This window comes from Penicillium oxalicum, chromosome VIII (genome assembly GCF_001723175.1).
Source record: "Penicillium oxalicum strain HP7-1 chromosome VIII, whole genome shotgun sequence".
NCBI classification, from domain to species: Eukaryota; Fungi; Ascomycota; class Eurotiomycetes; order Eurotiales; family Aspergillaceae; genus Penicillium; species Penicillium oxalicum.
This window is the reverse complement of record NC_064657.1, coordinates 927,750-952,799: the sequence shown is the minus strand read 5'-3', so window position 1 is coordinate 952,799 and position 25,050 is coordinate 927,750. Positions and strand designations below refer to the sequence as shown.

The window sequence follows — 25,050 nt, the reverse complement described above, 5'->3', positions numbered from 1 at the left end:
AGAGGTTGAATCACTGAGATATGCGTTGATAGGTAATAAAATTGGGGCAAGGCTATAGCCACATATTCATTCGATCGCCCTCGACAACACCGGGTAAGCACCAGACTGTTATCAAAGCGGGGGGCAAAGACGGGGGAAGTACAGCAGGTCCAGATTACTCTCCAGAATCACGGGCGCAGTTCCGCCGGCGTGGTTCCGGAAAAGACTGTCAGATACCTCCAGGAACGCAAGCTGAGTACGGAGCTATCGATGGAGGTCACTGGCCAGTGTTCTTCTCGGGCGTGTATATTTGCTTGCTTACTGGTGGCAATCACCCGTGAGGGGTAACGAGATAAGTGATGTAGATCGACAGAGGCATACTTGGAAACGCCGTGAGGGAATCACTGCTGCTGGAAGCTAGACACCAATGACTGATCATACAGTTCAACAAGAGGGAGACCAGTTAAGAACATTTCTAAGCCAGGTCGGTCATTTGAAGGGACTGGGAACTGGTGAGCTGAAATCTTTCCATCTCAACCCTGTTTGGATCTAAATGATTTCAGTTCTATCTCGACTGTCATCCATCAAGAACAGAAGACAATCAAGCCGATGGTGTTTAATATACCTTGATATCGAAATGATCCGATTCGACAATGTTCCAGTCGAAATGAAAACCTTCCGCTCCTTTCACCAGAACCTCTTATAGCAATCGATATGATCAGCGTACTCCTCCATGACACTACACGACAAAGCATGCTACATGACCCGCCCTGTCAGCGGGTGTCAAGAAAAGATAAGCGCAGTCCACAGCATAGAAAGGGGTTAGTGGATGTGCAGAACGCAAACCCTTGCCATTGGCGCGTGATCCATCCTGATTTGACTCGACACCAACCAGACGAGGACTCAGCCAGTAAATGACATTGATCTCCCCTGTCCATTTCCCCGCGCCGAGGATGTACGGGAGGGGGTTGTCGGATTATTGGAGATCCGGTACTTGAATGCTTATCGTCCATTTTCCCCTCTGGCGGAATTCTTTCCGGCCGGGGCTGATTCAGGAATCCGAGATACTTGCCTCTACAGTTCTTGAGATTGGAGGCTTTTCTTCTTAAGATAGGGACGGTTTATCTTGTCTGTTATTTAATGTGCCATTTCGATCCGAAAAGAGAAATGGGAGATTTCAGTGGCGATTTCAAGCCTGGGATTTTTTTAAATCTTTGCGACATGGCAGGACTATACTCGACAGCCTGAAAGGAGCCAGGGGTTTCTGTTGGAGTGACCCTTTTTAACAGGGCGGAATTAATCTGAGAGAAACTACCTACGGGTTCAGCTCTTGCAGCAAGTACCCGACTCAGGAAGGTCGTACTAGTTGGTATCAAGTAAAGGCGTTCCGTCTTGCAACCCCATGATCCGTGGAGACATTCCACGATATTTCTCCCACGTGCAGTGCGCTGGAAACAACCGAATCACAGCTTCTTATCTTAATACCCAAGGCCCCCCTGCGTCGGCATTAGATAGGTAGGTAACTGTAGCTGTTTATCCATCCTCGTTTTGGAAGGAGGTCCACCATTGATTTGTCTACATCTCACGCCTAGAACGATAAAAAGCATGTATATTTTACAGATAACTATATCGAAAGACTGGACCCGTCCTCAAACAAGAGGGACACTCTGCTTATCTTTCAGGCAAGTCTTACCAACAACCTAAAGTACATTTCAACTACCAATCACAGTACCCGCGGAAAATGTAAGATTTTGGGATTTGAGAATCACGCCAATCACAAGATCAATGCTGTTCTCAAACGGACGTTTTACTGCAATTGCGTAGTCGAACCGGACCCGGCCCAATTCGCCTTCAAGGATATCCACAAGTTTAAACAGTCTGACTCAAGCTCACCGCCTCAATAAGCACCTCGCTCTGTTTCCACAGCGTCTTTGCACTGCTCTCACCTCGGGGGAAATCAAGGTTGGGGGGAGAGTAATTGCCTCGCAATTATCGAGTAATGCGCCAGATCGGTCTGATACACAGTGCACAATTAGCAGAATACTTCCCTTGATCTTGGGTTACTGTGTCCCTTTTCTTAGAGGGGGGGGGGGGGGGGGGGGAAATAGCTACAGAGGAGAGTTTCACCTGCAAGTAGAGGGTCGAAGAAGACCTCGAAGAATAGTCGCACTCGCTTGGGCTTGGGACTTGGGAGCTTGCTGGGGCAGAATAGGGAGATCTTTCCCGGCTAGAGGAACATGATGATGACGCTGGTTAGTTAAAACCGATAGGTACCTAGCAAGAGCGCCTGGCCTCTTTCTTCCTCTTGAAAATATCACCTATGAATTGGGTTCCAACGTACCCTTTTTCTTTCGCTGAAGCCAAGATCCGACCTCCTCAGGGGAAACGTATGTCTGAATGTTGTGTTTGGTGTCTGTGGCGGTGTTACTTTCAACTTGAACCTCAGAAGGACGGGCTCTTGAAAAGCTCAGAAAAAGGGGGGGGAAGCAAAAGAGAGAAGGTTACGGCACTGACTCCCGGGGTTTGCAGAAAACACCGCAATAGATTCATCGGTGCAGATCTGGGCGAGAGACTTGACGTATTGAATATTCGCAAACATCGACTGTGAGTAACCATCCAGCGCATGATATCTCTCTCCGTTCTGCGCAAAGGCACAAGTCGGATTCGAATCAGTCACCAGACACCATCAAAAATTGCGAGAAATTGATCCTCCAACCCGCATTCTCCCTCACATCACAAGGATGATTCCGCGTCTACCCTGTCCAATCGACTCTGGAGAATTCAGCCGTCTTCGTCTTCTTCAAAAGAACAAACAACAAGCCACATACCGCGAAATTGATATCTTCCCACCGCGGCGCCGGCGCTTCCCTCCGCACGCTCGACGTCAAAAACACCACCCTCGCTCCCACCGATAGTGCCTCCAACAAGGAATTCACAAACACAAAATACGCCAGGTAATTTTTTTTTTTTGAAAATGCGACTCGATTCCATCGGCGGTCTTCTCCCACTCGGCCGTCATAACGGTTGGATAGCGGACAAGACCGTCGATCGGGATAGTCAGGCCTTTGATCGTGCGTGCAGCCTGGGTCATGCTGGATAGACGACCTGGGTCGGCGCGAATGTAAAGAATTGTAGTCTGGGGGTGCTTGCGATTAAGAGTATCGATCGAAGGCTGGATGTCGGATTGGGGACCATTGCCGGTCAAGATGATGCAGGTGGCGTGAGCGTGGGCGAGAGTGTCGGCTGTTGTTGCGGCGAGATTGTCGTGAGTGAAGCCTGCGAGGATGACTACTTATTCCTAGGTACTACTTATCTTATTAGTATTTATTCCCGCCAAAAAACCGGAGGAGTCAGCGACCTACCAAGGCAAAAAATACATTGGAAAGTTTGCTGCAGGGGACTTTGCTCGCATCAAGCCAACTTGTCGATGACGTTGGCGATCAAGAAGGCCTTCCAGCTGTAAGCCTTTGAGGGTCGTTCGCGAACTTCGTACAAAGATCATGCTACGGTTGCCAAGTTGACTGACTATGGGAGCTAGGCGATAAAGCACCTGCAAGGCCCGAGGCCTCAATACGTGATAAGACATGTGGTGAGTCCCCAGCGTTCCGATGTTAAAGTATCCAAGCCGTAATTAAGCAGCGTCAGCCGCAATGGCGAAATTATTCCATCCACATGTTTCAGTCAATTCCATAGCAGACTACTATGATATCCCTGAGTTAAGGAAACAAGCAAACGCCAAAATTAGGTGGATTCTTGAAACAGCATGGTCTGCGGATGGCCTCTCAAACACTGTGGAAGAAGTCTTTGAATCGACTTCTGATAAGGCGCTACGCCAAATTATGGCCACAGTTGTCGCTGATCATATTGAGGAACTGATTAGACGGGAAGATTTCGTTAAATTTAAGATGATGAACGAGTTCACCTTCAGCGTGATGCAGCAGATGAAGTCAAAACGAGACGCAGCTGAAAATGAATTGCGACGGACCAAAATCGCCCTACAGATGGCAGAGGAATCCTGCACACAAGAGAAGTCTTTGAAAGAAAGAGAAACCATGAAGTTGGATGGGGCGATTAAGAGTATTGACGGCTGTCTTAACACCCTTTCGAGGACCAGGACCTGCCGTCATTGTTCTGCAGAGTTTTGTTGTCGTATCGAACATTGCGGTTCCAGCCAGTATCCTGTATCTTCTCTTCGTTGTCGAAAATGTCGAACGAGCCATTTCCCATTATAGTCCCTCATTGCATCTTTTGGCATTTCCCCTTATTGATTCCGTTGCGCCAATCACCTAGTAAATCCACTGTATTTCCTCAGCTATACGGAGCATTCCTGATATTAGCAAATCCTATTGTTCAAGCCATCCGGGTCCCTCTGATAGAGAACTGTGAACGAAGATATAAATCTACCCAATAAAGGTATCACTAGTATTGAGTAATAAATAGGTTATGCTCATGGGCTCAAGTAGACTTCGCCAGAATCCGCCATGGGTTCAAGCGGCCCAACCCGACCAACTCTCGTTAGGACGACCAGAGGTCCATAATTCAGTTATACCTAGGGATAGCAATTACTAGCGGAAATAGCTTCAGGACTTGTTGTATGAGATATGATAGTGACCTGCTGCTCTTTTCTCTTCCTTTCCTCTTCGCTTCCTCCGATTAGTATTCTTGTTGAACTTCTACGGATATGTTTCCATAATGTTTCTTTGGGACAGTTACCGGGAAAGCGAAATTGCATAGAGATTGGATTACTGTATGGCTAAGTCTGGAATAGAATCACTCCTAATCCACAATAGCCTCTGCTATCTGGAGACCGGCTGTAATGAGATTGCTCACAGTCATAACTGCGATGACTACCTGCCGCGTGTCCTCCTCGATATCATTCACGGCCAATGCATACGAGATCCGGCTGATATAAGAAGTCAGATTTGATACTTCTCCGATAATCGCAGCTGACCGGTCTTTTCCAGCGGGATCTTTGGCAAGCTCGACAAAATGTTTGATTGTTGCGGCAGCACCAACACTGACCAGTAAAACATTGATCCCCGCACCCATACCGCGTGGGTCTTCGGCTGTGGGTAATCCCAATTTGGCAAGCTTCTTCTGGCCATAGCTACTGAACACAACTTTGGAGACTACAGTCGTGACACTAGTGGCAGTGCTAAGCGCACTGAAAATAGGTTCCTCAAGTGGATCCTTGGGCGACACTATATCTGCCACAGCTTGGGATGCTGCGCCAATAAACCCAAGGATGGCTGATGGCGTGGACATTGGGTTGTCTCCAATGGGAGACTCGGCTTCTACAGCATTTACAAATGCACCAATGACCCCACAGATTCCACTCACGGAGTGCCCGGCGATGAAAACGAGATCCTGTAGGACGGTTGGCTTGCTTGAGGTAGAAGTAGCCGACGCAGAGGCAAGGCGCGAGACGGGCATGGCATAGAGGGCCCTGGAAGCGACTGCGGGCGATGCCGGAGGATGCAACGTGTCAGTTAGATCCTTCCAGCTATTGGCATCGATCAAGGATTGTACATCCTTGTTGTCCGGGAAAGGAGGCTCTCCCTTTGCGATCTTATATACGACAGTGTAGCAGACAGCAGCAACCCAGGTGAACAGGTCTAGGAAGGAGATATCTGGAATACCGATGGCATTCAGGATGTCGGATATAATGGGGATATGCAGCTTGGCGTCCACCATACCCACTACTGCTGCAGCCAAATCCTGGAGTAGATCTAGGAGGGCATCGACCACCACCTCCACGCTGGCAAGAATCCCATCAACCAAGATAACCACAATTTTCTTGATGACATCCTCAACGGTCATTGTCGCGAATTGCTTGGCCACTTCTCCAATCTGGTCGCGAAAGCCAGAAATCACTTGATCTTCCTTGGAGAGGGCGCCGTGTAGATCGTCAAGCGCTTTCTGAACCGGGTCTTTGTTGATATCTCCAGAAAACGGCGAGTCGGCAATAACACTGACGCTGTTGGCATTGTGCTTGTAATGATGAGCCAGTAACTGAGACCCAGATGTTTGATTCTTGGAGTTGCTCTTGCTGCTGCTCGACGCAGGCTTGCTGACGGTATCCCCAAGGGGTGACCAGTCAACGTTAGCCCATTCGTTGAGAGATTTTTCCACAGATTGGATCTTGTTGTTAAAGGTATTCTTTGCATCCCCAATGCTGTCAATCTGATGCTGAAAAAACTGTTTCGAAATATTGTACAGCACATTCTTGGTCCGTTTGATGTCGTCCCATTCAAACAAGAACTCTATGAACTGAATGATCGCCTTGATCGCCGTCTTGATGGCATTGAAAATCCACTCGACTGCGGCAACAACAGCCTCCACTGTGTCTAGAATGGCACGATAGATATCTCCGGCAATCGTCGCGATGAAGTGCCATGCCTGCGTTGCCTCGTGCCAAACTACCTCGACCACGGCTTCGACGCCAGACTCGAGCCAACTGAAAAGGTCCCCAATCCCGATTAGGATATTATCACCAAAGTCCCCGCTTGACGTGGCTCGAAGGTTGCCGTGAAGCTTTTGTCCTGCAGGCTTTGAAGTTTTAACGTGAGCATACGCCTTGTTGAGCCCTGCCATATTTGCGGCGACCTTGTCGAGGTCGCTATCCTTGGTCGATGACTCGACCAACGGGCTTTTTTTCGGTGTCCCTACCACTCCCCCTCCACATATCTTTGATGGGAAGCTGGCATCACGGAGGGAGTCTTTGGAATTGAGCTTTCCAAGCTTTTCAAAAGATCTCTCCATCGGGTTGATGGCAGTAGTTGTCACGCCTCCATCCGTTGAGACTATGAGCGTTGCACCGTTGATATTCGGGGTCTCCTCAATTATCGTCATCGAGCCTGTGCTGTCTGCCTCAACCTCGATCGGACTCTGCCCAAGTACGTAATACAATCCGTTAATATAGACTGGTGTGCGCGACGCTGTTGAAACCTTCAGAGTGGCACCGCTGGCGGCTAAGTCATTCTCATCTATAACATGAATAAAGGTCGTGTAAGACTTGAAGACGAGGGCTTTTTCAGTGGTTGAAGCTGGCGCCAGCTTCAGATTCTGTGGCTTCCACAGACTATTGATATCCTGGGTGATCTTGCCTAGGCTGCCCCCACCAGATGTGAATATGGTGTTTCCCCCGTCTGCCCTGTTCACGTAGGCCGAAATCTGCTCCACCCCGTTGGCGGTAGGGACTGGGACATTCCATGCTCTCTGGTCCGTCACATTTTCGATGTGGCATGAAAGGCAATAGACCTGATCACTTCCATTCTTTCCGAAGAGAGTCAACACTCCTTGGTGGATCATGGCGCGCAGCACCACAGTTCCAGAAAGCAGGCTATTGGTCAGGACCGCGTCCGGTGTAGCATCATCCTTTTGCTTCTCGGCTGCTATACGGTAAAGGGTCTCGCCATTGAGGATATACAGGTCTGTCTCGCCATTTTGATTCCGAGCAGTGGCTATAGCAGATGGAATCTTGTTGTCGGGCAGCTTGAACCGGGTTGGAAGGGGCGGTCCATCGCCGAAGATGTTTTCAAGCGGCACATAATCAAGCTGGGGGCTCCCTCCAGCGGTTCCAGCAGTGTAGACTCCGTCGATCCTGCCACGGTGCACTCGTCCGATACAACTTTGATAAGATCCGGCGGCGATATCGACCGGGACATCATGTTTAACCCAGCGACTACCGGAGGTTACAGACGGATCGACATAGTAGCGTGCGATATCCTTGATCGTGGATGACCCAGATCGGTCAACATCCACAACAAGGTATTGTTTCTGACTATCTGTCTCTGCAAACCAGATACCTGCAACGGTAATGCTTGGTTGTGTCTCATTAGCGGCATCAAACGGGACCAATGTCCATCCCGGTTTCTTCGTCCAGGCGGTGTCTGAGTTGGAATTCTTCAACGATACAAAAAGATTGTCTTTCCCTTCCACTCGAACAGCCATGGCCATTCCAATAGTATGATCGAGAGCGCTCTGCCCGACATCGAATGTGCTCACGGTCGCATCCTTCTTGCCCGGGAGTTGCGAGCTGATCGTCGTTGTGGAAAGATCAATCTGCGCCCAACCTGTACGGTGCTGGCCGCTGCTCTCTTCGATAACATGGAATATATTGGAAGAGTCAATGCCAAAGAGCAGAGTGTGGCCATCCTTTGTCTGCAGGGCTTCGAACTTATTTTTCGGGGAAACTATCTCGCCTTGGATGTAGTTTTGGATCAATTCGGTGTCGTAGGAAAGAAGAAGTTTCTTTCCCGAATTCTCCGTGGAGGCCATCATGCTCGACTAATTCAAAGGAAGTCAAGGGCAATTGTCCTGGGTGGAGGGAATGCAAGTCTTGTCTGATTGCAAGACGAACCGCGCAGACGACTGTATATGTAGACTGTCGATCGACTTCACTCATCCTGTCTGCTATGGGAGATGTGTTAGTATGAGGGATTTTATTTCAACTGATCGCTTCCCCAAATCAAGGTAAAAACATCTAGCTGAGATTAGGTCTATCTTTTCCACTTTGAGAATAACAACACATTCCCGTGAAGAATCGATTGGGGCTTTGTCGGCGGGGTCTCGAACAGCTGAACAACGCAGGATCGGATCGATTGGCCCGTATGCACGGGTGGATCTACAAACCATGGCACTAAGCGCCTGCATGCATGAACTGAAGTCTTCAGAGTTAGTCCCCACGGTGCCAGCCAAGCTCTCGCCCGTCAAAAAAAATTTGCCTCCAGAGGTTGCCTGCTGCCTTGTCAGCTTTCCGTTGCTTCCGTTGTGTCTTAGGAGCGATAGCTAGCGCTGATCCATTGGATCTTCAGCTCCTATGTCTTTCCTTCCTGCCCAAAGCAGGCGCTTGCATGATATGCCACGTAACAGATATCGATCAGCCCCCCCCCGACTCGCTCACTGTAACATGGAGAATGAATGAGCATTTCAACGGATGCACGGAGGCTGTATATCTAAAAGGCAGCAAGCGCTCGCTTCTTGGTCACAAAGAACCATTCAAAACCTCTCTGAAATCTATTATCCCTCTCAAACAAACGACCAATACCACTGATCTGCATCATCATCATGGGTGCCGATACAGAATCACATTTATCTGGCTCTGACTTCCACCACAACTTTAAAAATGACGACAAAACGATCAAGGCTGGATACGACTTTGTTGTATCAACTACCGAGACCAGCATCAACGATGGTCTCCGTGCCTACCTCAATAACTCTGATCAACCGGTGCAGTATCTTTGCTTCCTCGTGGACAGCCAAGGCAATGTTGATAAAACCATCACACTGGATGAACTGCTCAAACTCACTAAAAATGTGAACCCATTCACAACTCCTGCCGGTAAGGTTGATCAAGCAGTCTGGCAGCCCCTGGTAGATGCCAAATTTCGATATGGCATTAAATTGCAAATGGGAATTCCGCCGGGGTTGCAGCCTAAGGATTTGGATATTGTGGAATTTGCCGACGAGGATGCAACCCATGTACGGTTCAGGCTGTACTGCTCAGAGGTGTCCATCATCGAGCTCCAGATCCCCAGTGGATGGGGGTCCGCTGATCACACGCTGGTCCTCCACAGACAGCCACCCGGCAAGCCCTGGTATGCAGAGATGAAAGTGAACCTCAAGGTCGAAGATTTAGACACACAGCTAAACACGACATACCTAAACAACCATCCCACTGTCAAGAAAGAGATAAAAGACAAGCTCAAGAACCTCAAGGACACAGCCTTCAGCTTGCAGCAGTTGCTGTATGACCTAGATAGCGCCACACTCGATAGCACGCCTGACTTTCCCGGCCTCCCCAAGGGATCTGATGTCTTCCCTCTTCTTCAGAAGACGTTCAGCGGCACTTGGAGCAAGTCTGCAGCCGAAAAGGGGCTTCCGCTTGTCGCCATCGCGGCCGTCGCGCAGTCCAATGACAGCTCCCCGTTGGTGATGAGTGACTACCAGCGCCATGTCAGTCTGCAAAAGACTAAAGACGGCAAAAACTTCAGAACCTTGGATTACTTCTGCCTCACAGGCAATAAGAAGCTCCCATCTAATCCACCTCTTCCCAAATTCACTTGGAATTGGGTGGTCCCCGAAGACAAGGCGACCAAGAGTGGGACTATGGCCATCAACCGGACCACCTTTGCCAACTACCTCAAGGACCAGTTGGTGCTTCATGCCCAAAAGTACTGCGGACATCCCATTGTCAAGGTTACGGGCGATGACGACCCCTTGAAACCCCATATTAACTTCTTTCCTGTCCGAATAGAATATGGAAAGGACCCCGATAAGATTGAAGTTACAGAGAAGGGTAAAGATGTCATACATATATCCTATGAGGGCTATGGCGAGGACAAAGCCCATAGTGGGCTGTTCCGGGTGTACGGGGCAGTGGAGGTTTGGAATAAATACAACTGCTCCGTCACGTTTGCGGGTAGTTCCATGACGATTGAACAGCATCATGTGGTCCTTTTCTTCGTCCAGAAGAACCTCACTAAAGATGACATCAATGCCATCGACAGGAAGTCAACCGTCTCATATACCCTTCAGGTTAATGATCATGGAAGTTTGGAGACCGTTAAAGGCAAGTCCAGCGACGAGGACAAGTCCCAGAGAGGCGATAGGAGCCTCTTCATTGACACCTTCTCTGGGATCAACGCAGTTGTCAACAGTCTTAAGAATGCCGATCTTGCACCGCCCAAATTGGAGTCAATCAACGGAGATAAATTGCAGTCCTTCATCTTTCCAGGGTCAAAGGCGTTCGCGTACAAGTCGGTCAACTTCTCTGATTACCAGGATCTAGTGTGCGACATTACTTATGCAAACCCCAGCTAGCCTCCTGATACCTGGCATATCGAGATTTGGTGTGGTCAATGGTTTGTTTGTACAGTAGCTTTCGAATTCAGTTTGACCTTGAACTCTATGGACTTGATTCCCGGCAAATAAATCCTATACCTGCGAGTTCTGTTTGGATATTATTTTAAGCACTTTTATCTGGACCGCTTTCTATAATAGTCTGTGTATATTACGGTAACTACGTCTTTAGGACTAATATTGATGTATTTTACGCAAGAATCTAGGGGGATATACCCCCTCAAAACTGTAGAAATGTGAAGGAAAAGACGACTGTTAAATACCGCGAAACGTGAGGTTGTGGAATATGCTTTTTAGCTGAGTCTGTTATGTTCTAGCTCCGGTTTTTCTGTTTAATCGGCCCTTACAAAAATTACCATTTTTGTAAGAGGCCGGTTACAGTACAGTGGATATCCTCAGGTCAGGTTCAGAGATCGTTCCTGGGGTTTGACATGGCCGCCGTAAAGTCCGGCGATCATCGTGAAAAGACGAAGTGTCACTGTTATCTCCTCGTCAACTCTCGTTGTCTATCAACCAATGGCTGATGCGACTAGTGGCTGGGATAGTCTGGTCATTCATGTACCCGGTCTTTCTCGGTTCTGAAATGATACCGAAGCCATCAGTTAAGACTAATGCCTTCGCCCTCAGTTTGTGTCCCAAGGCAGATTTGAGGCTCCTGCAATCCAGCCCATTGCATCCAAGGACGCGAGATTACGCCAGCTTCACAACCCATAACCACGAGCAGTAGTTCATTGGTAATAGTTCCCGCTACACTCGCTGACGACCCGTGCGATACATGCCCGCACTAGTCATCAGCCCGTTATCAGCCCATCCGCGCCATTGATGGCTAACGGTGGGATTGTGGCGTGGTTTTCGCAGTTGCAGTCCCGGCGTTGGCCGAAAGACGCAACGTCGGCCGAGACCAGGGACGTGTGCGGTATTTTCGCTATTGGCCCATATAACCGGCCAGTACTTTCGAATATTCATCGACTGGGTGGAGAGGAACCGGAGAGACCGAAGATGACGACAACTGGGCGCCATGGGAATCGTGATCAGGCAACCGGGTGCCATCTGCGACACCGGGCTGTGCAATGCAGCCTCAGATGGGGCGGACGGAGACGGATATGCGTCATTGAGGGTATACCGGCACCTTTGCAGATGTGAAGGAGGCCAGCGGAATCAGAGACGAAAAGGCGCCGCGGCAGACGGAGACCTACATAACTTCGTAGCATAGTGCACAGTCACACCCCTACGGAAGGAGTAGGTTTCGACATGAAATAACACGATTCTGCTGCAGGCTGCATCATTCCAGTGGTTGCGACAGGCACTGCAAGCTGGGCGTCGGGTCGAGCGGAGTCTCTGGTAAAATGAAAGGGGCAGTGCGTCGGGCTGAAAGCCAAAGCGCAGTGGCCTGTGGGCGGGTGGGGGCCAGAGTGAAAGAAAGGGGGCGGCGATGAGTGCAAGATAGAGGAGTGGAAGGGAGGGGAAGAGGAAGAAAAGAGGTTGAAAGGGCGAGGTCGGGTGTTTTATGTCGAGGCGACGCAGGGGAGAGGTGACAAGACGGTGTATTAGGGCGCTAGTCCGGGAACGGCAAAACTAACCCGATCTAGTAAATCACAGGTCCCAATATTACAGGTCTTATTTTGGACTCTTTCCGGGAACCATTCAACTATATCGGTTCCCTTGGTGTCGGCGTGGTATTGTTGAACTCATTGTGGTAATCTGCAAGATACGAGTTTGTAGTGAGAGTTTTTGACTTGAGCGTCGGCGCTGGGTCTGATGTGAACGGTTATAAACAATGATTCGGGGATGGCGAATGTTTCGTCATGATGAGAAAGTCCCCAAAAACCGCCCAGCTGTCGCGGATAGGCGGTGCTAACATTCTGCAGGCTGATCGAAAAAATAAGTGTTTTTTACGAGGGGGAGAGATTAGGGAAGACTTGAGATTCAAGCTGGGATATTCGACGATAAAGCACAACTGCAAATATTGTCGGTGTTCAGAGATTATTCGCGCTCAGGACTGTATTGTACAAATCGCCACCAGCATGATTGCACACATGAGGAAAACCAAACCGAGCCTGTCGGCTGTCAATGAGAGAAAACACAAACGAGAAGACATAAAAGGTTAGATTGCAATGGTCCTGTTGAGATGCCAAAAGAGCAAAGTGAGACGAGAAAACTCGCAGTACGACCTTGCCCTAAGCAAGGCCATCATCGTCTGGTAACTCGTTGATGACATCCGTCATCATCTGAATCAATTCATCAATATCCGGCCGGTCCGCTGGCTCGACTTGCAGACATTTGCGCACGACCTCCTTTACCGGTTCACTGATCACCTGCTCACTGCTACCGGACGAAGTCTCCGCCTCGCCACCGACCTTGGCTTTCCCTTTCGTCGCGCCTGACTTTTCATCTGGGAAGCGCCAATCCCCACCGAGCACACACATGCTCAGACTACCGCCAGTTTCATCGCTACGAGCCTCAAAGGGGCTCTTGCCGACTAAGCATGCGTACAGTGTGCAGCCGAGGGACCAGATGTCAACCTTGGTGTCAATGATCGAGCCGGTCTTGACGTCGAACAATTCCGGGGCACGATAGGGCATTGTGCTGTGCTCGGCAGCGGTATCTTGTACGGCCAAGGCCAATGACCGAGAGGTAATGGCAATGGGACTTGGCGCAAGAGAGCCCAAATCCATAAGAATAGGATTCTGGCCGTCGTCGTCTATCATGATATTGCCTGTTTATGAGATCGCCGGTCAGCAGCAACTTCCAACATGAGGGGGAAAAAAGAGCGCAGTATTAAGTAAGAGGGTACAAACCAGGCTTAATATCACGATGCGCATAGGGGCGCAGACCACCCTCCTGTACGCCCTCTTGACTCTGCGTCACTTCATCATCCATCAATGGCTCATTCTCATCGTCCTCCTCGTCTGCGCTGCGGCCCGCCCGTCGCTTGGGTTTCATCTGCATGGTCCTTTCATTATCCGCCTCTTCGCCTTCTCGTCGAACCGCCTTGGCCTTCCGGGTCGAGGCGGACCCGCTCTGAACTCGGTACTGATGCATCGCCTTGAGCGCTCGGGCGACCCCGAGCATCAGCGCCATCAACCGCTTCTCCGGGAATCGAGTGTGATTGACGAGGTTGGCATTGATCGCATCTTGCAGATTCCCGCGCTGATAGTACGGCAGGAGGATGTAGACCGTCTTCGATCCGGGTTCGCCGCCATCCGACCGGAATTTGGATCCTGATTCCGTCGAGACGCAGTGGTCGATTGCGTGAATGATATTTTTTTGTGAGGTGAATAGACTGTAGGCTTCAACTTCTTTGAGCGCCTGCGACACGGATTCTTGGCCGAACGGGCAGCGGATCTTTTTGAGCGCGAATAGCTCCGAGGTTGTCTTGTCTTGCACGAGGTAGACGTAGGAGAAACCGCCCTGTTCGAAAAAGAAAAGAAAAACAAATGAAGAAAGTTAGCTTTGTGACTCAAATAGTCTGAGAGAGCGACCTTCATGTCAGGTCTCTTCCAGGCCGGATGTGCCTCCATGGCGACGGGCCCGTTGTCCTTACCTCACCCAGGAGACGCAGTAGCTTGAAGCTGCGGTTGTTGATCTTCAGTTGCGGCGTACTCGGAAAGCAGCACATGCAATCTGTAAAGTTGTACAGTAGATCGAAGAAGTACTGCGCCATTTTCCAAGTAAAGTTCTTCTCCAACTTCTGATTGACAACAAGTTTTGAGCGCAATAGGGAAACAGACCGTAACGAGCCGTTGCTGCGTTGGGATGCTGCAACTAGCGCCCAAGGGCAGTGAGTGCGCGATCGGAAAGTGGAGAGGCGTGCAGCTCGATGTGTTCGGCAAGGAGAAAGCTGCGGTCAATTCGAATGATTGAATAGGCGACTGCTTGGGATCTGATCAGGGAGTAGGTGGTTCACGAGGGAAGTTGAATGTAACTAAGTGATGAACGAGGAAGAGATTCGGGCGCCTTTCGGGGGTGGAGCGGGAAGGGTGTCAGAGTGTCCACTCGTTGCGTTGATGGCTCTTGGGGGGGTTTTTTTTGGTCCATTCAAAGCTTGGGGGAGATCTTTCTCGTATCCATGGAACGGTCCAGTGAATGAGGACAACCAAATCGGATGTGCTGGGGAATAGAAGTCGATTTGAGTGCAGAGGCCGACTACGAACTATTAATACTATACAACTCCTCGTAGATGAGTATATGTACATCACCAAGCTTGAAGACCAGATGTCATCTGAGTACTGTTGGGTACTTGTCACCCTCTTGTTCTGTGCCCGTGCTGCATTGTCACTCGCTGGTACACACCGTCATCGCCCACATCTCCGCCCAGCTCCCGGGGATTTGTTTACGCTGATTTGTTGTCCCGCCGCCCCTTTCCACCCACCTTGAAATTATTGCCCATCGTGTCTCATTGATACACTGCTGCAGTAACTGCGCACGTCTTTCGTTCGGGCGCTGTCGTTCCAGAAATTTGATTTCTTGCCATTGCAGGTCGTTGGGCGTCCATGCTTTCCTGACCCGATGGCATTGATTCTGCTTCCATTTCGTTGGGATCATCTCGTCTCCTCCTGAACGACCTCTCCACCGGCCTTTCTTTTCGAGACTGTGTCCACCTCCTCGTTGCCTACTCCAATCTCCCTCTCTCTCTCTCTTCTCCCCACCCCCCTCTTATTTGCCTTCCCATTGGCCGTGACATCTTTTCGACAGCGGTTCAGCAGTAGACTGTGACGCTCCGAGGCGACGAGTGTGCTATTCGGTGGGAGCCCGAACAAAAAAAAGATTATGGCGGCCATGGACGACATCAAGGTGGGCGACACCGTCAACGTGCCCGGAGGCATGTACGGCACCGTCAAGTATCTCGGAACGGTGGCGGGTAAACCTGGTCGGTTTGCGGGCATTGAACTGGGCCCTGAACATGCGCGACGAGGGAAGAATAGCGGCGATGTGGAAGGTCGCAAGTACTTTGCAACCTCGATCCCGGGGTCGGGAATCTTCGTCCCTATGAACAACTCCAAATACGTGACTCGACGGAATCCATCCGCATCAGCAAGCACCTTCGCACCTCCAACTACTCCGGGACGCGCTCCGCCGAGCTTCAGCAAATCGGTCGGCCCGAGTCCAGCCATGTCTCGTCCTCGGATTCGACGGCCGTCTCTGCCTCGTCCAGAATCTCCCCGAACAGCTGTCTCGCCCCCCAAGCTTAGCTTGGGAGGTCTCCGGACGCCGTCCGCAGCTTCGCGAGCCTCTAATATGAATGGCTACCCCCGGAGTCCGATCAAGGCGCCGTCTCGCCTGTCCGATCGACCGGCGTCGAGAATCAGCGTGGAGGACGACAATATGTCATCATACGGCCGACCATCGGACCTCAGCCAACATGCCTCGGCTGAACTACAAGAACTGAGAGATCAGATCAAGAGTCTGGAGAGGCAATTGTTGGATCGGGACCGGCAGCTGGATGAGCAATCGAAGACGCTCAGTGAATTCCAACGGACCATGGAGGAACTAGAGGGAGAAGATGCTTTGAACATCCGGGCGCAGCTTCGGGAGAGGAATGAGCGTATTGCGCAGTTGACCGCCGAATTCGATGGCCACCGAGCAGATTTCCGGAGCACGCTGGATACCCTTGAAATTGCCGCATCCGAGACCGAACGAGTATATGAACAACGCCTGGATGAGCTCATGCAACAAAACAACGAGCTGCAGAATCGCGGCGAAGATGTGGAGATCGTGGCCGAACAGCTCAAACAGCTTGAGGAGCTGGTGTCGGAACTGGAAGAGGGTTTGGAGGATGCCCGACGAGGCGAGGCCGAAGCCAGAGCCGAGGTGGAGTTCCTCCGCGGAGAGGTCGAACGGACAAAACTCGAGTTAAAGAAGGAAAAAGAGCAATCGGCGACCGCTCTGCGCAATGCGCAGGTGGCAAGTGAAAGCCCGCGCGTCTCGCACGAGCTTGAACAAAAGGACGATGAAATCCGGGGCCTGAAGGCGATCATCCATTCATTGAGTCGAGGCAATCCCAATGGCAACGGCTCCAATGACGACGAGTCTTTGGAAACTCAAAAACAACAGGCCGAACAGATCTCGCAATTGGAGCAACGATTGAAGGAAGTTGAGGTGACTGCGCACACCAAGGACACTCGCATTGAGGAGCTCGAGCAACAGTTACAGGAAATGCGCCTGAGCTCAGCCGAAGACCATAACCGTGACTCGACGGCAACTATCGCGCCGAAACTTCAGCACAAACCGTCCAACTCCTCGAATAGCGTGCAGTTGACCACTGCCGTCAATCACGCGCACCGGCTCTCAGACCGAACAGTGGTACCAAACGACTGGCATGATCTTTCACCCAGTGAGCAGCGACAACATCATCGGGCCTATTCTAATTCGTCTCAGTCACGACTCGCACCTATGCCTGAATCAGAGCGATCATCCGACGAGGACGCTTTATGGTGTGAGATCTGTGAGACTGGCGGACACGACATTCTGAACTGTACGAGCATGTTTGGTGCTGGTAACGCGGCTGCTCAAAAGGACGAGAGCCCGTCTGCCGCGCCTGTGGAGCAACCTGCAGCCCTGTCAGTGGATAACAAGACCACTCTGCACCATGCCGCATCTGCAGAGAGCCTTGCCGCAACCAGTACTCCCTCTCAAAAGACCGGCCGGGATGTGGTGCTCGAGGGCTTGAAGGGCATCGGGGGCCTCGGCTCGTCGATGGCGCCTGTTGCCGGCAAGTCTTCGGGGATTGTTGACGAGTCCAAATGGTGTGCGCTCTGCGAGCGAGACGGCCACGAGAGCATTGATTGTCCTTTTGACGAGTAGGGCTGGGCTTCGTGATAATCTGTCGGTTATTCCGAGGTTTATCAAGACGCGTCATCTCAATGTGAAGTTACTTCGGTTTTCCCCTTCGTTATTCATCAGGGATTCGCACTTGGAAGCAGCCATCCTCCATCATTTCCGGGTCCTTCTGATCCGTCTCTTTTCATGTTGCACTGCACCAAGAGCCAGTGCTAGGGTGGAGATGCTCGATTATGGTGGTGGTTATGGTCACATCTCGCTCGCGGATGGGTGTCCATTTGCGATTTCATCTGTGTATTATTCTCTCCATTCTTCATGCAACTAGCATCCAAGCGAGTCTGTACACTTTTCAATGGCTTAATCACTCCAAATATTCTTGATAGGCTTTTCGAGGTCAATCTTCATTTGCATCTTCATCGTGTTCACCATGGATGACTCATCTTGACTTTCGTACGTGTCGTGGGGATCCATGTTGGGGCTTGTATATGCCACAAGATGTGTCGAGTTCTTCAGCGTCTCTTTCACCTAGACTCATCCAATCTGGAAGCATCTCATTTTTGAACTTGTTGCTGTGACGTTTTCAGGAAGCTATAGACTCAAAGGATCATTCTGTCATACAAATTTAATACTCCCAGAATCCACTCCGAAGCCTAACACATGTCCTTTACCCTACCCGTGTGATGATACAATCGCAGTCTCAGACTCATCTCCCTACTGCACGCCACTGACCCCTCCACCAGCTAAGAATAGAAAATGAACTTGATTAAACCACCTTGCAGCAAGCAAAGTCTTCCAGGGGGTTGAGGGCTCCAACTTGGGCCCAAAAGCAAAATGCGGCATCCATATCCATCACTCAGGCTGCGCAGGCGGTTGAACCAGCTCCCCTTCCGCAAACCTTACCGCAGCCACTTGTCCACAGTTCTGGCATCTCCTCTTCTCCTCATCTGCCGCGAATTCCTCCACGACCTGCTTGACCTGTGTGCCCAGATCTGTACACACAAATCGTTTCTCCCACACAATCTCCTGGCAGTTCCTGCAGTACCACCGCATGATATCTACTGCATTCTCTGGTCGTGGTTGCTCCATCACGACACCGACCGTATCTTTGAATCGCACGGGACAATGAGGCGTGTTCGCAGGGAGCAAGAAGATAGACCCCTCGTGGACAGGGATGTCGTGGAAGGTGGGCGGCGTCGTGGAGGTGTCTACTGTCTTGAGCAGCATCGATCCTCGGTATTGGTAGAAAAATTCAGGTGTTGTGTTGATGTGGTAGTCTGTTCGTGCGTTGGGACCGCCGACAATCATGACTGTGTAGCCGGCTGTCGCGGGGGTAGATGGATGGTAGACGCAGTAGTTGTTAACAGGGGGTTGGAGGAGATGGGAGTTTTTTTCGAGCCTAGATTTATGGAGTTCAGTGACTCCGATTGATAGTTAAATTTGAGAATATTCCCGGGACAGTCATCGCCTAGGAGTTGAGGACTGTAGCTGCGCAAGATAATGAGGGGTGACGTGAGGTGGGTGATGTGGGGGGGTCAGTTAACAAGGAATCGTACCATTTTGGAATGTTGAGGGCTGGAGGAAGCATCATGTGGGACTTGCACTAATGAGAGTTGCAAATATATCAAGTCCGGAATTATTGCTCGTGGTGAAAGACGAAAGGAATATAATTTTTTTTGAGCTGGTCGGGTGTCAGGTGTCAGGATGAAAGATCAGCGGATCAGATTAACGCGCCACGAGATAATCAAAACGGTGACGCCAGTTGATCTCCCCTCCCGCGGAGATAAGGTCCAGACTGCTCGGAGTTATCCCGACCTCCCGGATCGGATCAACCTCTAGCCGTCAATTTTTCATTTTTCGATCTGGCTGAGCTTCGTGCGGAGACTGCTCAAGAAGAGAGAAACGACAGCAAAGCGCACAAGATGGCCACGACATCTCAACCCCCCTTGCGGTTCACCACGCATCACAATCTGGTCTACCGGCTGGTCCTCTCAACCTTGACCGGTCGCACAGTACACATCTCACAAATCCGCTCATCGTCGCCTACAAACCCTGGCTTGGCACCGCATGAGATTTCTTTCCTCCGATTGCTCGAAGCTGTCACCAATGGCTCTGAGATGGAAATTTCGTACACCGGTACGATCCTGGTCTATAAGCCTGGTTTGATCACGGGCAGTGCTACTGGTGTCGGCGCCAGTGGCGGTGTTATTCATCACGAACTTCCCTCAAACTGCAGTCGCGGGTTGAGTTACTTTTTGATTCCGCTGTGCCTGCTCGCGCCGTTCTCCAAATCGCCGCTCAAGGTTCTTTTCACCGGGCCTGGTGTAATCACTTCTGCTACACCCACGGGAGACATGTCCGTCGATAGCGTCCGCACCGCGATTCTTCCTCTCTACAATCAATTCGGCATGTTCAACAACGTCGAGCTACGCATTCTGAAGAGGTCAAACCCTGGACCCAATGGTCGCGGGGGTGGTGGTGAAGTGCAATTCACGTTTGGTCACCAGATTCGTCTTCCCAAGACCCTGCACCTTATGAATGCAGGACGCATTAAGCGCGTGCGTGGTGTTGCGTACTCGGTCGGTGTATCCGGCTCCAACAACGCCCGTATGATCGAGTCTGCTCGTGGAATTCTCAACCCACTCAGTCCCGATACGTATATCTTCTCTGATGTCGCTTCGGCCCCTCTCGTTCCTGCGCCAGACAAGAGCAACCCCAATGCGAAGAAGAAGATTGGACTCGGCTTTGGTCTGTCTCTTGTCGCTGAGTCTTCCACCGGCTGTCTTTACTCGGCCGATGTGGCTTCTCCGCCCTCTGGTGGTGAGGCTCCCGAGGATATTGGTAGGAAGTGTGCGTTCCAGTTGTTGGAGACCATTTCCAAGGGTGGCTGTGTGCCCCCGGCGGCAGTCACTACCATGTTGACTCTGATGACGATGGGGTCTGAAGATGTGGGTCGCTTGCAAGTAGGACGCGAGGTTATCGCTGATCCTAACACTATCCAACTGGCTCGTGATTTGGCCAAATTTGGCGCTCCAGGCTGGGGTATCCGTGACGCAACTGGAGAGAATGAGAATGGTGATGTGATCGTGAGTGTTGTGGGCCGTGGAATCGGCAACATCGGCCGGAAAGTCGCTTAATCTATTTCAAAAAAAAGCCTTTCCGGTCACTTATTGCGTCTGGTCTCCGTTGATTTTTGCCTGAGAATCTTGCACCTTTCTGCCAAAGGTGGCAGCGTCTTGGAGGGAAAAAAAGTCTTTGCATTATCTTGGTCCATCACCGGACCGTCATGATACCCGGCGTTATCTTGTCTTTTTTCCCCATCTGCATTGCTAATCTGTTGACTGTGGTGGTGTTTGGTGTACATAGAAAATATTGAATACGATGATCAAAGTTTTCGAAATTCAGGTTGTCACGATCGCGAGCTGTAACTCAGTCGTCGATATTAAGCTCAGTATCAGCATTGCAAGAAGCAAATGCCTGCTTGGCCTTGGGTTCCATGCAGAGCTTGCCGTCTCTTTAACTTGCATGCTTACCTTTTTCCACCAACGGGAGACATGCCAGCAAAGCCGTACTCTCTGGATTCGTCGCAGTCTACAAAGTTTCGAGGAATGCAGCAAGATATTACCATTTGTCTGAAAGCAGAATAGTTATCAGCTAGGTTCGTCCTCTTGTTTGGAGGATTGTGCAGATTCTCCACGCCTTATTCGAGTACTTATGAGTCTGTCTTTGAGCGGTCTCTAAACTCATATCGTCTCGAATCGGTTGCTTCCAAGTCTGACCAATGCCTGAATCACCCTTCAGCGTAGCATATCTATTGTCACAGCACTTGGTAACAGCGCCGTCAATTAATAGATCACAATCTAACTTTGGAAATTCCATGTTTTGCAGTCTTTCTGCAATTTCGCATCTGTCCTTTTAAGGATCTTCGGTCATAATTCGACCTCTGTAAGCCTGGAAGTCGTAGTTTATAAGGTAGTACACCGAGCCTAGGGCAATTTTTTCGGCTCGCGAATCTAGGTAACCGGAAGACTCACCTCGCCCGTGATCCTGCTCGTTACTGTCGAGTATTCGTCCACACGGGGCTGTATAATTAAAATCTGACAATTTAATTCATTGTGACCGAATAACACTTTTTTCAGAACAAAGGTCGCCATATGCGAGATCAAGCTATTCTAGAAGGGAAAAGGCTTGGGTAAAGTCCTTCATCCATTCGTTTCATAGAGATAGTGATTCCAGGGGCCACTTTGCTTGCTAGCAACCACGATTGTTTCTGTTCAAAAGTATTATTATCTATTTTCGAAGAGACTTTTCTATCTAATCAGTCTGTCAGTAGACGTAATCATCGAACGCTCATCAGAGTCGACCTCGCACGTACTCCATAAAAATGCTGTTATCCGCGTAGAGTCAGCACTAGACTATATGAGTACAAGGCTGGTATTGAGAGAATATCTTATCGATCTTGAGTTTATTGAGAAATTGCTCTCTCTCAAAGTCGCCACCTGCAGGTCTCGGGATCATGAACGCGATACGATGGCGGACCCCGTAGACAAATGAGATGCCTCCCTTTCAGATTCAGTGCAAATGCTGCGGCTGCTCCCAGCTGTCCGAGATAGAGACGAACGAAATGTTACAAATGAGAAGAGGATGTATACAGACAAGTATTGCTAAGCGTAAGAGGGAGATGAGCGGGCGGAGAGAATAAAGCAAGGGTGGCTGAATAGCCAGCTTCGATGGTTGAGTGGCTGGCCAATCAGATTGATTATTTTTTGGTGCTTCAATATTGAGGTCACTCTGAAATCCTTTGGCGGAATGATGCAACAGGATGTACGGAGCAAGAGATAGTATATGCCCGTCAAGTTTAATTTAATATGAAACCCAGGGCTGGTATCATATATATTGCCAGCTGGTGGCGTTTTCGCGATTCAGTGTGTTCTTAAATCTCATCGTTGCGCCTGTATGATTCATCCTCGATTTCTCCATGATTCCAGTCGACAGTAGAAGCTGATAACAGTGCATGGCCAGACCATATGGATGGGGTGGTCCACCCTCGAGATCAGATCAGATAAGCGGCTATCGCGCTTGCACTCAGCCGCGTCTGGATTGGAACAGCCCGCATTTGCGCGATTGGGTCCACATGGCGCCGGAGTATATTTTCCTGATCCAAGACTCCAACAACTCAAATCACAGATGTACAAATTGCGACCAGATATCCTGTCTTTGCAACTGGAACTCATCCTCCGCATTATCTTCTGCAGTTTATGCAGTACTAAAATCTGCTACTATCTCCTGCCACTTACGGGGATCCATCCCTGTAAGCTCATTTTGCTGAGCTCTAAACTCCACGACCACATATCCCATCCTCATAAGCGCCTCTCTGCGATCCATGCAGTACTGAAATCTGGTGTCATCTCTTGTTACTTACGGGGATTCATCCCTGTAGGCTCCTTTGATGAGCTTTATACGCTACTGATATCTTTTCCAACTACTCTTCCCTACAGACTCCGACATAGACACGGGCAGATTTCTTTTTTGAAATCTACCTTTTGCCTGGTCTTCAACATTTATTTTGCGATTTCTTCCAGCGATGAGCTTCCACCTTGTTGCGGTGCTGGGGCCTAGTAGTCCCTGAAAAGGGATGAAGCCAAAAGAAACTCACTTTCTACTGTTTTCCCTTGACTTTCTTTTTGATTCCCTTACTTTCAACTTTTTTCTTTCTTTCATTCGATTTCTTTTACTTTCTCCATAGGTCTCTTCTTGACAAGTCTTGTTGGTTCCTGAAGCGACTGGAAATTAAGTTGTTTGTCAAACTTCCGTAGCGCGGCAACATCGCGCGTATGGCGTATTGGCAGGTAATGTTGACATGACGTCGTGTCAACATATCCACGTAGACCGACCAAAATATCAATATCATGACAACACTGAAATGTTTGCTTGCTAGTCTTCAGAGAACCTACTCACGTCGAGGGTATTTAAGCTCCTGATTTTCCCTCACTTCTTCCTTCAATCTTGCCTTTTCCATCACACAACATCATCTCTTCCTCATCTCATGTCGCCTTGTCCATGCCATATCCTTGACACCTTTGACCCTTCTTCATCTTTATTTATTTCATTTCTCATACATACCCCCCATCTCGTCATCTTCTGCCACTTCCACGTCCTCGTACATTTCTACCATCTCTCATCTTTGTACATTTCCTCTGCCACATATTCTTCCATCTCGCCATCTTCTGTCTCATACACACCGTTGCACATTTTACCCTCAACATATCTCATCTTGCCACCATCTACTCTCACTTACCCATTCTTGCACATTCCACTCCGTACATATCTCATCTCCCCACCATTTACTCCCACCTACACCATCTTTGTACATTTCCTTCCGCACATACCTCCACCCCAACTCTCACTGACTCCCCACTTGCCCTGCTGGTCCCAGCACCGGCCGGTCTTGTTGCGGTTGTAGCCACAGAGTCCTCTTGTTCATACGTTGCCATTTACCATCTGCCATTTCTCGACCATCCTTTCACTCTGCTTTTTTTTTCACTTTGCCATCTATCTTGCAGCCATTTATTTGTCTTTTTGCCATTTATCTTTTGACCATTTATTTCGCGATTTACTCCAGCGATGAGTTCCCACCTCGACGCGGTGCTGGGGCCTAGTAGTTCTTGACGGCGTTGATCGTCAAGAACGAAGCCAAGAGGAACTCTTGAAGCAGAAAATTCATTGATCATGCATGACTTGGGGCTTGGTGAATCGTAATTGAATGTCATGTATTTTCCCCCTTTCTTTCTGTATTATTTGCTGCTGCTCCCTTTTAGAGTTCGGTTTGAGACGTTACTCTGAAAAGATGTAATTCGGTTTGATTTGGTGCGTTTTTTTCCCGTGGTGGAAAGGGATGGTGTGTCTCTTAAAGGATTTCCATTAATCTATCTCGATCACTCTGTAGTCTATTCCTTAGCAGTGTCCACTGATTGCTGGTCAGATACACATTCTCTTGAGACAGATACTCGCGACATGGATGATTAATATCTCGTGGTCAAGCAAAAAAGTGACATGGAATCAGATCTATCTTGAAATCATGCGAAACGGTCTATCTCTATACTCTTTGAAAATGAAGATGAGGCTAACGAAGGCAACCCAGCGCCAAAGAGACATCACCCAAACATGCGATCGCTAAATCCCACAACAAAAAAAAGAATCCGCTTCCAAACGCCAGAAAATGAAGGGAAACTCACACATAAACCAAGCGACTATGAACAGTCAAGCCGGACAAAAGTCTCGAGAAAAGCTGAGAACAAAAAATGCACATGAAGCTGCAAAGACGCAGATGGATCAAGAATCAACCCCCGAAAAAAAAGAAAAGAAAAAGAAACGAAAATGCAAGTCAAAAACTGTCGAGAATACTTTCTCCCCAAACCCAGTCTCGCAAGT

The 25,050-nt window shown here is 49.6% G+C and overlaps 8 protein-coding genes across 8 annotated transcripts; 4 read left to right on the top strand and 4 right to left on the bottom strand.

Annotated features, from left to right (window-relative positions):
- Positions 1 to 2,953: 2,953 nt before the first annotated feature.
- POX_h09636 (uncharacterized protein) lies at positions 2,954 to 3,079 on the top strand (the record flags this gene model as incomplete). The annotated part of the gene is made up of 1 exon (XM_050118386.1): positions 2,954 to 3,079. One exon carries the CDS (start codon positions 2,954 to 2,956, stop codon positions 3,077 to 3,079), a length of 126 nt encoding a protein of 41 aa, XP_049965173.1.
- Positions 3,080 to 4,755: 1,676 nt separating this feature from the next.
- Positions 4,756 to 8,262, bottom strand: POX_h09635 (uncharacterized protein; the record flags this gene model as incomplete). The annotated part of the gene is made up of 1 exon (XM_050118385.1): positions 4,756 to 8,262. The coding sequence occupies one exon, from the start codon at positions 8,260 to 8,262 to the stop codon at positions 4,756 to 4,758; it is 3,507 nt and encodes a 1,168-aa protein (XP_049965172.1).
- A 786-nt stretch (positions 8,263 to 9,048) lies between these two features.
- On the top strand, positions 9,049 to 10,803 carry POX_h09634 (uncharacterized protein; the record flags this gene model as incomplete). The annotated part of the gene is made up of 1 exon (XM_050118384.1): positions 9,049 to 10,803. One exon carries the CDS (start codon positions 9,049 to 9,051, stop codon positions 10,801 to 10,803), a length of 1,755 nt encoding a protein of 584 aa, XP_049965171.1.
- Positions 10,804 to 13,019: 2,216 nt separating this feature from the next.
- Positions 13,020 to 14,506, bottom strand: POX_h09633 (uncharacterized protein; the record flags this gene model as incomplete). Its single annotated transcript, XM_050118383.1, has 3 exons — positions 13,020 to 13,558; positions 13,641 to 14,253; positions 14,387 to 14,506. The coding sequence occupies 3 exons, from the start codon at positions 14,504 to 14,506 to the stop codon at positions 13,020 to 13,022; spliced, it is 1,272 nt and encodes a 423-aa protein (XP_049965170.1).
- A 1,106-nt stretch (positions 14,507 to 15,612) lies between these two features.
- Positions 15,613 to 17,646, top strand: POX_h09632 (uncharacterized protein; the record flags this gene model as incomplete). Its single annotated transcript, XM_050118382.1, has 1 exon — positions 15,613 to 17,646. The coding sequence occupies one exon, from the start codon at positions 15,613 to 15,615 to the stop codon at positions 17,644 to 17,646; it is 2,034 nt and encodes a 677-aa protein (XP_049965169.1).
- A 333-nt stretch (positions 17,647 to 17,979) lies between these two features.
- POX_h09631 (uncharacterized protein) lies at positions 17,980 to 18,093 on the bottom strand (the record flags this gene model as incomplete). The annotated part of the gene is made up of 1 exon (XM_050118381.1): positions 17,980 to 18,093. The coding sequence occupies one exon, from the start codon at positions 18,091 to 18,093 to the stop codon at positions 17,980 to 17,982; it is 114 nt and encodes a 37-aa protein (XP_049965168.1).
- A 378-nt stretch (positions 18,094 to 18,471) lies between these two features.
- On the bottom strand, positions 18,472 to 19,207 carry POX_h09630 (3-hydroxyanthranilate 3,4-dioxygenase 1; the record flags this gene model as incomplete). The annotated part of the gene is made up of 2 exons (XM_050118380.1): positions 18,472 to 19,018; positions 19,176 to 19,207. 2 exons carry the CDS (start codon positions 19,205 to 19,207, stop codon positions 18,472 to 18,474), a joined length of 579 nt encoding a protein of 192 aa, XP_049965167.1.
- A 334-nt stretch (positions 19,208 to 19,541) lies between these two features.
- On the top strand, positions 19,542 to 20,756 carry POX_h09629 (RNA 3'-terminal phosphate cyclase-like protein; the record flags this gene model as incomplete). The annotated part of the gene is made up of 1 exon (XM_050118379.1): positions 19,542 to 20,756. The coding sequence occupies one exon, from the start codon at positions 19,542 to 19,544 to the stop codon at positions 20,754 to 20,756; it is 1,215 nt and encodes a 404-aa protein (XP_049965166.1).
- Positions 20,757 to 25,050: the final 4,294 nt, after the last annotated feature.